Source organism: Heteronotia binoei, chromosome 2 (genome assembly GCF_032191835.1).
Source record: "Heteronotia binoei isolate CCM8104 ecotype False Entrance Well chromosome 2, APGP_CSIRO_Hbin_v1, whole genome shotgun sequence".
Taxonomy (NCBI): Eukaryota; Metazoa; Chordata; class Lepidosauria; order Squamata; family Gekkonidae; genus Heteronotia; species Heteronotia binoei.
In genome coordinates this window covers 121,352,262-121,365,657 of record NC_083224.1, presented here as the reverse complement: position 1 = coordinate 121,365,657, position 13,396 = coordinate 121,352,262, and the positions used below count along the sequence as shown (strand labels likewise).

The window sequence follows — 13,396 nt, the reverse complement described above, 5'->3', positions numbered from 1 at the left end:
TAACACCCAGTTTGTACAAAGGAACTTGGCTCTGTCTGAAGATGGTCTTCCTCTTATTCTGTCTTCTCCTTGGCACTAGTCTTTGTCTTGAGTTCCGTCAAACAAAGAAAGTGGCGGTTGGTCAATTAACCACTCCTGGGGTAGGTAGGTTGCTTGCAGGCACAGGGGACATCTGGTGTGTACGTGAGCCGTCCGCTTCACTGGAATGGAGTCAAGCCTGGTAGGAAGATGGCTGTGTGTAGTGTTAGCCCTCCACGGTGGATTCCATGGTTAGCGCTTCAAAACCATTCGCCTGGATAGCTCCTGGCGGCACAGTCTCCTCTTTTCCATAGCTTGGATAGACATCATACGGAACGACGGGAAGTCTTCCGTTCTCCTGGTGGGCACTCTTGTACCGGTCTAGAGTGCCTTTGTAGCATAATGGCTGCTTGTACTGCATAAGTCCCTTTTGCCCCTGGATAGGTGTGCTCACACTCTCTGGCCAGATGTGTGCAAATCACTTCTCCAGTTGCGCTGGCAACCAGGCTGGTAATTACGATGTTCTGAAAGGGGGGTTTTCCTCACAGGGAACGCTATGGATGGCACACATACAACCAGTGCTGCACCAGCTGCATTGGCTTCCAGTTAAGTTACAAATCTGATTTAAGGTTTTGGTTATGATCTTTAAGACCTTTAGTTGTTTTGGACCAATGCATCTGGGGGACCATCTTCTCTGTTATGTCCCTGGTAGAGCCTTACACTCTACTGGTAACAACTTGCTGGTGATCCTGGCCCTAAAGAGGCCTGTCTGTCCTCAACAAGGGCCAGGTTTTTTTTCAGTCCTGCTCTACTGGACAGAACTCTCTGCTTGGTGGAACTCTCTGCCAGATGACTGTGGTACTATTCAGCATGGACAGGGACTCTTGCAGACCAGTAACATATAGCATCTACCCATCATGCAGTAGAGACATGACACTTTGTCCCAGTTACAGAGAACAGTTACATGACTTTCTGACCCAGTAACCACAAGATGTGTAGGAACATCACGAGCCGAGTTCACCAGACAAAGGTCAGCAAAGAACTTTCCCCAGTCAAGATGTTCTCGGGTTGGTCACGTACGGAAACCAGAAAAATGTGCTGGGGTAGAAATCTTGGTACAGTACTTTGCATGTCTCCGGGGGAAATCTTGTGATTCTTTGTGGTGTAACATAAGATCTGAACACTATAAAATAAAGCACGCTCGCTTGCGAGCTAAGCAATTGTTCCTGGACACGTGTCTTGCGTCTTTCATTGCTTCAGATGACACCCAAGCCCTGCAGGACCTTGGCAATTTTGCAGGGCCTGTAAGACAGAGATTTTCCACCAGGCTTTTGATTGAGGACAGCAATGGCTGGCACTTTTGCTTCTTCATTTAGGATTGCCAATCCCCAGATGGGTGACTGGAGAAAAACCCAAGGTTTCCGTGAAAACCAGTCTCAGAAAATGAAAACCACAACTCAATAGTACAATAATACAAAAATTATTTTCATATACTCTCTGTTAAACAACACTCATATAAACATACCCTGAATAGAACAAATAACAAGTAAGAAAAGGAGGAACACAGTCTTATCTGTTTAAAGTCCGAGTTAATGTCCGTTCTTAAGTATGTAGTCCTCCACGTTGACAGGAATCCTCGGTGCCACTTGCCTCCTGAGGAGTTCTGAGGAGTCCAACGATATTTTCCTTCATCCAAAAATTTATTTTAATAACACAGCAATGAGATCGTACTTGTTATTTCCTCATTTCACTCCAAGCTTTGTCTAGCTTCAATAATTAATTCAGAGCATAGCAAGATTCCAATATTTACACACAACCAAGTTACGACTTTCAAAGGTCTTGCATCAAGACCTTCAAAAGTTGTATCTTGGATGTGTGTAAATATTAAAATCAATTTTTGGATGAAGGAAGATATCGTTGGACTCCACAGGACTCCTCAGGAGGCAAGCGGCACCGAGGATTCCTGTCAATGTGGAGAACTGCATACTTAAGAACAGACATTAACTTGGACTTTAAACAGATAAGATTGTGTTCCTCCTTTTCCTTCTTCTTATTTGTTTTATTCAAAGGTATGTTTATATGAGTTTTTTTTAATGGAGAGTATATAAAAATAATTTTTGTATTATTGCCTATTGAGTTGTAGTGGTTTTCATTTTCTGTGACTGGTTTTCATGGAAACATTGGTTTTTTCTTCAGTCACTCTCTACCATGATTCTCTATTTGGTTGCACTCAATCCCCAGGTGGGGACAGGAGATCTCCCGGTTTGGAGGCCCTCCCCCCACTTCAGGGTCATCAGAAAGTAGGGGGGAGGGAAATGTCTGCTGTGCACGCCATTATTCCCTATGGAGACCAATTCCCATAGAGCAGGGTTTCCTAAACTCCCCCCCCCCTCCGGTGGCCTGGTTATTTTTACAATTCTCCTTCGTGGCCCACTAAAATTTGGGGGTGGAGCCAGGAGACAGGAAATGGTATACAAACATGCTTAAACTCTTGCAATGTTTTGTTAAGGAAAGGTAGGAGAATAGTGGGATTTTGCAATGCAATTTCAAAAATAACCATCCTTATGCCATTAAAGGTTTTGACTTTGTGTGTTAACTAAAACATCAAGAAAAAGCACAAGGATCACACAGCAGAAAACTAAAAATATAAAATGCTCTCAGCCTGTGGAAACATGAAATGGCAGCCTGGGAAAACATGAAATGGCAGGGCATTTTAAGCTCCCCCCCCCCAGTCTACTCAAATTAGCAATGGCAAGGAAAGAAGGGGAAAAGACTGACAGAAAAAGAGAGAGAGAGAGAAAGCAAGACAGGAAGACTGACAGAAATAATAATAATAATAATAATAATAATAATAATAATAATACTTTTTATTTATATCCCGCCCTCCCCGCCAGGGCAGGCTCAGGGTGGCTCACAATATACGAGAGAGGGTGAGTGGGAATAAAGCAAACAGACAGGGAGAAAGAAAGAAAGAAAGAAAGAAAGAAAGAAAGAAAGAAAGAAAGAAAGGGGGGGATGGAGGGAGAGAGAGAGAGTTGGAAACAAAAAGAAAAAAGAAAGAGAAAGGAAATAGGAAGGAAGACAACGGGAGGAAAGGAGTGAAAGTAATGAAGCAAAAAGAAAGAAAGAGAAAAGAACCGAAAGAAAAAGAAAAACGGAAAGGGGATGGGAGCAACACACCTTTGAAATGCTGACTTCCTGCGCTTCCTCAGCTTGGCCTGCTGAGCTCCACTGGCATTGGGGAACCTTGGGGCCGCTGCGCTGAAGCTGCAGGCCCTGCTCAGCTGCACCCAGCGTTGGGGAGCCCTGGGGCCACCGTGCAGAAGTGGCAAGCCTCGCTGAGCTCCACTTGATGTCGGGGAGGCCTGGGGTCGCTGCGCAGAAGTGGCAGGCCCCGCTGAGCTCCACTTGACGTTGGGGAGGCCTGGGGCTGCTGCGCTGAAGCAGCAAGCCCTGCTCAGCTGCACCCACCGTCGGGGAGCCCTGGGGCCGCCGCACAGAAGCGGCAGGCCCCGCTGAACTCCGCCCGGCACTGGGGAGGCTTGGGTCCGCCGTACGGAAGCGGCAGCTCCTGCTCAGTTCCATCCATCGGGGAGGCCTGGGGCCACTGTGCGGAAGCAGCAGGCCCCGCTCAGCTCCGCCTGGCATTGGGGAGCCCTGGGGCCACCCCTCAGATGTGGTAGGCCCAGCTAAGCTCTGCCCAGCAGCAGGACCTCAACGGAAGGCCCCCGTGACCTGGGACAGAGGCTTCCATGGTCCGGTGCTGGGTCCCGACCCTGCAGATGGGAAACGCCGCCATAGAGTATAATGGAGAATTGATCCATAGGTGTCTGAGGCTCTGGGAGAGATGGTTTTTGAGGTAGAGGCACCATATTTTCAGCATAGCATCCAGTGCCTCCTCCCAAAAATACCCTCCAAGTTTCAAAAGGACTGCACCAGGGAGTCCAATTCTATGAGCCCCAAAGAAGGTGCCCCATCCTTATTTCCAGTGGAGGGAAGGCATTTAAAAGGTGTGCGATTCCTTTAATTGTGATGGCCAGAACTCCCTTTGGAATTCAATTATTCTTGTCACAACCTTGCTCATGGATCCACCCCAATGTTTCCTGGCTCCACCCCCAAAGTCCCCAGATATTCCTTGAATTGGACTTGGCAACCCTACCTTTGTCCCCCCTCTAGAAGGCTTCCACCCCCACCCTCCTATGCTCTGATATCCCAGAAGGATAATTTAATTGGCAAGACACCATCAGGATAAATTTATTGTATTGTTGTGTTTATCTGTGTATTTCTTGTGTTTTAAACATATTTTACTGATGTACATCACCCAGAGCAGGATGGAGTGATGAAACAAATCATATTATCATTACCATTGTTATTATTAGCAGCTGCAATTTATGTCCCATGCATTATCTTTATGATCATCAGTATGTACCCTGTAATGCTTGTGCCATAACTGGCTCTGAAGAGTGCACTGAACCAGTTTTCTTGTAGCTAAAACAATCATTTTAGCCACAGGTTAACGCTGATGTTTGGGCTTCTCTACATTTCTAGGACATAGGGCCCCATGCATACTGTATTCCTCAAATGTTTTTCATTGATTGCACCAAAACATGCTTGCTAGCCTGCCTCTGCAGGAAACAAGAGTTTTAATGACGGTTTAGCACAATTTGACCTAAAAGAGAAACAACACATCTTATAAAACACACTTTTTACATTAACTTAGAAAGGTGTTTCCAGAGTTTAGACAGGACATTAAATTAGTGGTGTTTTACTTTAGTGCTATTATAATTAAGTGCCTGTCAGCATTTCCAATATAAGAACTATTTTTGGAATTTAATTTCACCATTAAATTCTGTTCCAGGGTGATTTTTTATAAATAGCGTTTTAGTATCAAACCATGTTTGAAATAAAATGACTGCTTTTAGCTCTCAAGCAAGAAAAAGTAAATGAGTATATTTACCAGTGTGAAACATTCTTAAATCTTTGTATACTATATGGTTTTAACTATTTCTGTAATAAAATTAAATCTTACCAAATGACAAGTATTTGAATGCAGAATTTTATGCTAGAGATTACTTTCTCAGTTTTTAGAATAATTTCCATTAGCCGATGAATGCCCTGGCATGATGAGTACTGAAATTAGCTGCAGTTTGTCAACTGCAGTGTGTGGCATGAAACACCAATACCAAATGTTACAAAGATTGCAGTGTTAATATATCTAACAAAGCAAAAGGCTACATACGCAGCTTGGTATCAAAGTATCTCACCAAAAAATGAAAAGTATGCCTTGCAAAAAAGTAACACTAGATTTCCTACCCATGAAGAAGTTTCATTACTTAACAGAAACCAGAGCCTATAATCACCATGGGTCCTGTTTGTGGCACTGAGGGGAGGGAAGAGGGTGGAGAAAGTGATGGTGGCCACAGCAATTCTTGCCAGGTGGATGGGGCAGGTCAGTGGCAAGTGCAGGAAACTGGGGCCTGCCCTGGCCACTGCCAGTCGATCAGAGAACCTAAGGAGAGGGCTGGTAGGGCAGGGGCATCCCCAGTTACTACTTAGGGTGTCATGCTGCTTCTGCTTGCTCTCTTTTCAGCATCAGGCTTTTTGCATCACCTCCACCCTGCTACTAGTTGCAGAGAACTTAACTTTGGATATTTTCATATGGGTTCTCAGAAACAGATGTTTAATAGGTAAGGAATAATACAACCATTTAAGCCCCAACATTTATGACTACTTCTGCTTCTCAAAGGCACTCTAAGTTGTGACTATGTGGAGACTCAGAATGATAGGGACACAATCAGGGGCTACCTCAATGTTCAAATTCCCAAGTATCCACAAGCTACTTCTTGAAACAGACTTGTGACTTCTGTCCCAACACCTAATTGTATAGCTTCAGAAGTGCATCTGTACAACAGTGCCCACTAGTCATCATATTGACTTCTTGTATCAGCTGGCAGAGTCAGGCAAAGCATCAGTATGGAAAAGATGAGGAGCATTACTGTACTGAATGCACACGTCTTCCAAAATCTCTAAAGACATGCTGCTTTCAGTCTTAAAGAACTAAAACTTTGCCCTTAAAATTAATTAAAATCAAGTGTCCTGCTCCATGGTAATGTACATTATTTTCACACATAAAATATCCCAAGTTTAACTTCTGGCATTTTAAGATCAAATAAACAATTGGAGGTGACATAGCTGAGAGATAGACTTTGACATATATATTCAGTGCTGGGCCAGATGGGCCAGTGGTCTGACAAGGCTTCTCTTTATATATTTAAGGAAACTTGGGGCCTTTTCAGATGCACAGTTTAATCAGTTGTCGCTGCTGTTTCCTACTGGATTAAAAGTAGCTGATCAGACAGCAACATCTGCCTCCCAGTAGTCAATCATTGTCACCCCCCTCCAATCCTTCTTCCAACCAGATTATTTTGCTCCTTTGTGGTGTTTTTTGAGTTGTCAGGTTTCACCTCATAGTGTTCTCCATCTGGATAGTTCTGCTGCGATATTAACCAACTTCCAGATGTCTGAAGGCTGTCCCAGAGCAAAAGGAGCCTCAGACATCTGGTTTACAGTTGCCATTTTTTTTTCTTACTTCTTAGTGATATGTGCATACCTGCATAAACACGTAATGTTTTTACCTATGTGCATGCGCATATGCGTATTATGCTCTTATGCGTATAACAGTGGAGGAAACAAAAAAAAAAGAACTGCATGGTGCCATTGTGTGATGACAGAAGAGTGATTCAAATTGCAGTATGGCAGTCTGATCAATAATATCCGGAACAAAGATATTTGAAACAGAACCGGGTCAGTTTAACACAGACTCAACATGCTGTGTGAACAGGGCCTTGAAGTCATAGAAAAACTATGTCCTAGAAATGCAAGTCTGAAAGTTCTGAAAGGTCATCTAGTTGTAAGTCACATCAGCAAAACCCTAACAGTTTACACTATGTTTAAAAAACAGCATATCTGCAATTCAAAGATATAGCATGGCATCTGTAAGAAGCAGGAAAAACCAGGATACATTAAAATTTTACTTGCTGGTTTCCTTGGTGGCCCTGATGGCTCAGAAAGGAAGGGTATAAATTCTATTAATTAATTAATAAAATTGGTTCTGTAAGATAGATTTAGTAAACATTCTAAATGACTAAAGCTAATAAATTATGCTTTCAAAGGAACCATTAGCCAATCAGTCCTATGCAAGTTATTTTTTTCTTTTACATTTTAAAGAATTGTCTTTCTCAGAAGAAATGTGCTCAGAATTCTCTTATTGGATCAGATCCAAACAGACCACTGCCTGAATTTTAATATTTTTCCTACTGTTATTGAAGGCAGACTAATAGGATTATGCTTACCTGGTACACTGGAAACCTTCTGATCTCTAACCATAAAACAGTAATTTTTTTGTAGCAGAGTGTTACAAAATTATAAATAACATTTATTCTTTCAAATGGGGTCTCTTACCCACTGAATGTAGTTTTTGCTGATTTTCATTTTCAGACTTATCATTTTGATCTTGAGCTTCCTCACTTTCACTATCTAAGTTAGTTTCAGTTTCCACAACTCCAGACAGGAAAATGGCTGGCGCATTTGACTGCACTGTAAGTTTTCCAAAAATATCTGGTCAATTATGCATTTAAAAGGATGATGACAGCACACAACACCAGTTCCCTTAAATAATCTTGCTTCCATTTTAGACATGATCACACTTCCTTCATCTCACTAGAGTGAATCTGATTTTTGTGATATGACATACAACTTAGAATCATAGAGTTGGAAGGGACCTCCGGGGTCATCTAGTCCAACCCCCTGCAGGAAATTCACAAATACCCCCCCCCCCACACTCACCCAGTGACACCTGCTCCAAGTTCAGAGGATGGCAAAAAACAAACAAACAAAAACCACCTCCAGGATCCCTGGTAAACTGGCCTGGAGAAAAATTGCTGACTGATCCCAAAGTGGCAAAAGAAGGGGCCACAAGAACTAAGTACTGATGCAACCTTTCCTGACCTCTCTCTCATGATCTGCCCAAGTTAAAAGAATCAGCATTGCTGTCAGATGACTTTCTAGCCTCTGTTTAAAAATCTCCAAAGAAGAAGAGCCCTCAACCTCCTGAAAAAGCCTGTTCCACTGAGGAACTGCTCTGTCAGGAAGTTCTTCCGAAAATTTAGTCAAAAACTATTTTGATTTAATTTCAACCCATTGGTTCTGGTCCAACTTTCAGAGGCAACAGAAAACTCTGCACCATCCTCTATATGACAGCCCTTCACTTGAAGATGGTTATCATATCACCTCTCAATCATCTCTCCAGCCTAAACTTTATACATTATGTCTTCATATGAATTACTCCCCATCCACAGACACACCTTTAACAAATCTTCGTTGAGTGCCTATCATTAAGAGATCCCCCCCTCTAAAAAATTCCTTAAAGGATTGGAAGCATTAGTAATTAATGAAATTAGATTGTAAGAACTATTCCATAAAATATTTCAATGTCTTGTTTTTAAATCTCATTTTCCCCTTAATGAACCAAAGGTAGTTAAAAGATGATAGTTAAAAGATGATAACACATCAATAAATACAATATTATCATTAAAAAACAACAACAAGTAGCCCCTAGAGGAAACAGCATGATCACAAATCATGAATTCCCAAAACATGGCAGAATAATAATTTTAAAAAGCCTTTATCTGGTTTTGGAGTGGGAAAAAGGAAGGACCTGGACAAGACTACTGAAGAAGAGATATGTTACTGCATGGAAGGCCATGCTCTGGTAACAATCAGAACAGAACAGAAGATTTTACAAGATTTTGCAGAAGAATTTGCAAGGCTCATCCTTGCCAGAGGCCTCTTGGCCTGTGGCTCTTAGCCTGGGGGTCTAGCCTGGGGTTCTGTAGAAAGGTGGGTAGTTACTCACAAGTAGTTTCAAGTGGCAGTTGGTAGTGAGATTTAAAGAAAAGTCAAGATAAAGAAATTTTGAAATGGATTGCAGCAATATGACTGGTGAGGGAGCAGAAGCAGTGATGTGCAAAGACTGTGGGATGTTTGTACTTCTATCTGAGAGTAGCAGCAATTACACTTGCAACAAGTGTAACTTAGTGGCCCTGCTGGAGGAGAAGATATGGGGACTGGAGGCATGATTGTCCACACTACAGTGTATAAAGGAAGATGAGGATTTTCTTGACAGAACGCATGAGGCGCTCTTGAAAGGACTAGAGGAGGGAGGGGAAATGGTATCTCAGCAATTAGAAGAGAACCCAGCACAGGAGAAGGGTTCCTGGAAAAATGTAACCCGAAGGAGAAAGAAAATCAGGAGATGTTCTGAGCCTCTGCTGCTCCCCACAGTAACTGATTCGGAACCCAATGTAGGAAGAGGAAGGTGGTGGTGATTGGAGACTCCTTGCTCAGAGGGGTGGAGCCCAAAGTGTGCCAACTGGACTTGTCGTCTTGGGAGGTCTGCTGTCTGCCAGGGGCACACATCCAACATGTGACAGAAAGATCTTGGTGATCCACGTGGAAACAAATGATACTGCCCGTCATGACCCTGAACGTATTAGAAAAGACTATGTGGCTTTGGGTCAGAAGGTGCAGGAGCTGGGCGCACAGTTGTGTTCTCGTCAGTGCTTTCTGTTGAAGGCCGTGGCAAAGGACAAAAAAGAAGAATACTTCAAATAAATGACTGGCTACGTCGATGGTGTCGTCAGGAAAGATTCAGATTTCTGGACCATGGCTTACACTTTCGAGATGATGGTCTTCTATTGGGAGATGGTTTACACCTTACAGCGGTAGGGAAAAGGGTGTTTGGTTACAGCCTTGCTAACCTAATAAGGAGGGCTTTAAATTAAATTGTATGGGGGAGCGAGACAATAATTCAAAGCTTCATATGATGCCAGAAACTGGGGATAAGAACATTAAAGATTTGCAGAGAGTGGTGCATATGCCAGGTAATGTGAATTTGCAGGTTTGTACGGAAACGAAACACTTGGGATGCCTAAAATGTGGATTCTGATGTCTCTACACTAATGCACAGAGTATGGGAAACAAAAAGGAGGAACTGAAAGTCCTAATACAGGAAGGAGACTATGACATAATAGGTCTTACTGAAACTTGGTGGGATGACACTCACAACTGGAATATTAAGATTCAGGGTTACAACTTATTTAAAAGGGACAGGCAAATGAGAAAGGGCGGAGGTGTAGCAGTTTATGTGAAGGAGGTATATACTTGTGAGGAAATATGTGAATCTGAGCATGGCAGCTCAGTTGAGAGTCTCTGGGTAAAAATAAAAGGAGTAAGAAATAACAGTGATATTATTGTGGGGGTCTGCTATAGACCACCAAGCCAGGCAGAGGTCTTGGATGAGATACTCCTGCAACAGATTGCAAAGTTCTCCAAGAGAAGGGATACAGTGATCATGGGAGATTTAAATTACCTGGACATCTGTTGGAAGTCCAACTCTGCTAAAAATGAAAGGTCAAATAGATTCCTGACTTGTCTTGCTGACAACTTCCTTTTCCAGAAACTGAAGAAGGAAACAAGGGGATCTGCTATCTTGGATTTGATTCTCACCAACAAAGAAGAATTTATTGAAGAAGTGGAAATAGTGGGCACCCTGGGCAGTGGTGACCATGTGATTTTGGAATTTACAGTCTTAGGGAAGGGAAAAGCTATATGAAGTCAGACTTATAGGTTGGACTTCAGAAAGGCAATCTTCGTTAAACTTAGAACTGGGTAAAATCCCATGGTCAGAAATACTCAGGAAGAAGGGGGTTCAGGAGGGGTGGGAGTTTCTTGAAAGAGACATACTGAAAGCACAATCACAGACAATTCCTATGAGAAGAAAAAATGGAAAAAGCCTAAAGAAGCCAAGTTGGCTCCATAAACAGCTCTCTAAAGACCTGAGAAATAAAAAAGACTATTTTAGGAATTGGAAGGAGGGCCTTATAACCAAGGATGAATATAAACAAATCACCAGTGCTTGTAGAGAAAAAGTTAGGAAAGCTAAAGCTCAGTATGAGCTTAGGCTGGCCAAAGATGCTAAAAACAACAAAAAAGGGTTCTTTTCTTATGTTCAGAATAAGAAAAAGAGCAAGGACATGGTAGGCCCATTGTGAGGGCAAGAAAGCGAAATTGTAACAGGTAATGAAGAGAGGGCAGAAATGCCCAATTCCTACTTTTCCTCATTCTTGTCTTATGAGGGAAATGGTACTCAACATGGCAAAAACAGAACATATAAGGAGGGTATGAAGTTCCAACCTAGGATCAGCATGGGGTAGTACATAAACACCTAGTTTCTTTAAATGAAATTAAGTCCTCAGGGCCAGATGAATTGCATCCAAGTGTTCTAAAAGAGCTTGCAGATGTAATTTCTGAGCCTCTGGCTATTATTTTTGAGAATTCTTGGAAAACAGGAGAGGTGCTGGAAGATTGGAGGCGGGCAAATGTTGTCCCCATCTTCAAGAAGGGGAAAAAAGAGGATCCCGGTAACTACCGACCCGTCAGCTTGACGTCTATGCCTGGAAAGGTTTTAAAACAAATCATCAAATAGTCAGTCCTGGAACATTTAGAAAGAATGGATGTGATTACTAAGAGCCAGCATGGGTTTCTCAAGAACAAGTAATGTCAGACTAACCTGATCTCTTTTTTTGAAAAAGTGACTACCTTGCTGGATCAGGGGAATGATGTAGATATCATTTATCTTGATTTCAGTAAGGCTTTTGATAAGGTTCCACATACTACCTTTTTTGACAAGTTGGTAAAATGTGGTTTGGATCCTGTTCCATTAGGTGGATCTGTAACTGGTTGACAGATCGCACCCAAAGAGTGCTTGTGAATGGTTCCTCATCCTCCTGGAGAGGAGTGACAAGTGGAGTGCCGCAAGGATCTGTCCTGGGACCTGTTTTGTTCAACATCTTTATAAATGATTTGGATGAAGGAATAGAGGGAATGCTTATAAAATTTGTCGATGATACTAAATTGGGAGGAGTTGCAAATACAGTAGAAGAGAGAAACAGGATACAGGATGACCTTGACAGGCTGGAAAACTAGGCTAAAATCAATAAAATGAATTTTAACAGGGATAAATGTAAAGTTCTGCATTTAGATAGGAAAAATCCCATGCATAGATATAGGATGGAGGAGACTTGTCTTAGCAGTAGCATGTGCGAAAAGGATCTAGGGGTCTTAGTGGATCATATGCTGAACATGAATCAACAGTGTGATGCGGTAGCTAAAAAGGCAAATGCAATTTTGGGCTATATCAACAGAAGTATAGTGTCCATATCACGTGATGTGATGGTATCGCTTTACTCTGCTCTGGTAAGACCTCACCTGGAGTATTGTGTTCAGTTTTGGGCACCACATTTTAAGAAGGATATAGACAAGCTGGAATGGGTCCAGAGGAGGGCGACGAAGATGGTGAGGGGTCTGGAGACCAAGTCCTATAAGGAAAGGTTGAAGGAGCTGGGGATGTTTTTAGCCTGGAGAGGAGGCAGCTGAGAGTACATCTTCAAGTACTTGAAGGGCTGTCATCTAGAGGATGGTGTGGAATTGTTTTCTGTGGCCCCAGAAGATAGAAGCAGAACCAAAGGGTTGAAATTAAATCGAAAGAGCTTCCAGCTCAGCATTAGGAAGATTTCCTGACAGAGCGATTCCTCAGTGGAACAGGCTTCCTCGGGAGGTGATGGGCTCTCCTTCTTTGGAGGTTTTTAAACAGAGGCTAGATGGCCATCTGACAGCAATGATCTTGTGAATTTATGGGGAGGTGTTTGTGAGTTTCCTGCATTGTGCAGGGGATTGGACTAGATGACCCTGGAGGTCCCTCCTCTATGATTCTATGATACACAGAACCAGGGCACATTTAAAGATCTTAACGGGACTCTAAAGAGAACTTTAGCGATCCAAAGACAAACTATTATTTTGTATTCAGCCATATTACATGAAACTGTACAACACTAGAGACCCTCAGGGTCTTTAGAAACTAATAGGTAACCAAGTGGTCACATATGCACTGATAAAAATATGCAGTAAATAGCCAGTTTATGCATGGTAACGTACTCTAGAGCCCTTAGAGGCATATGGTTAACTCTAATGCATGTTTAATATGTTTCAAATATATTATGCTTCTATGAATAAGGAAGGCATTTTTAAAGTTGTAACCACTTTAGGTCATAAAGCAGTAAAATACTGCAAATAAATATCCTGAATTAACTGGTTGTACAGCTGGGGTCCCCAATGTGGATGGGGATAGATAGGGCTTCTGATTGGCCACTGGTGAACAGATTGACTATGCCAAGTAAAACCACATTATTTCAGTCACAACTGCCACCACTTTACTTTTTTTCACCCCCCCCCCCCCCCCAGTGTATACATCCATATTACA

The 13,396-nt window shown here is 42.4% G+C and overlaps 1 protein-coding gene across 1 annotated transcript in view; it reads right to left on the bottom strand.

The window, feature by feature from the left end:
• The window catches only part of PATJ (PATJ crumbs cell polarity complex component), a 332,986-nt gene that overhangs the window by 295,823 nt on the left and 23,767 nt on the right, over positions 1 to 13,396 (bottom strand). The window contains 1 exon segment of the mRNA XM_060231912.1: positions 7,480 to 7,614. Within this exon segment, the coding sequence (XP_060087895.1) occupies positions 7,480 to 7,614 (135 nt within the window).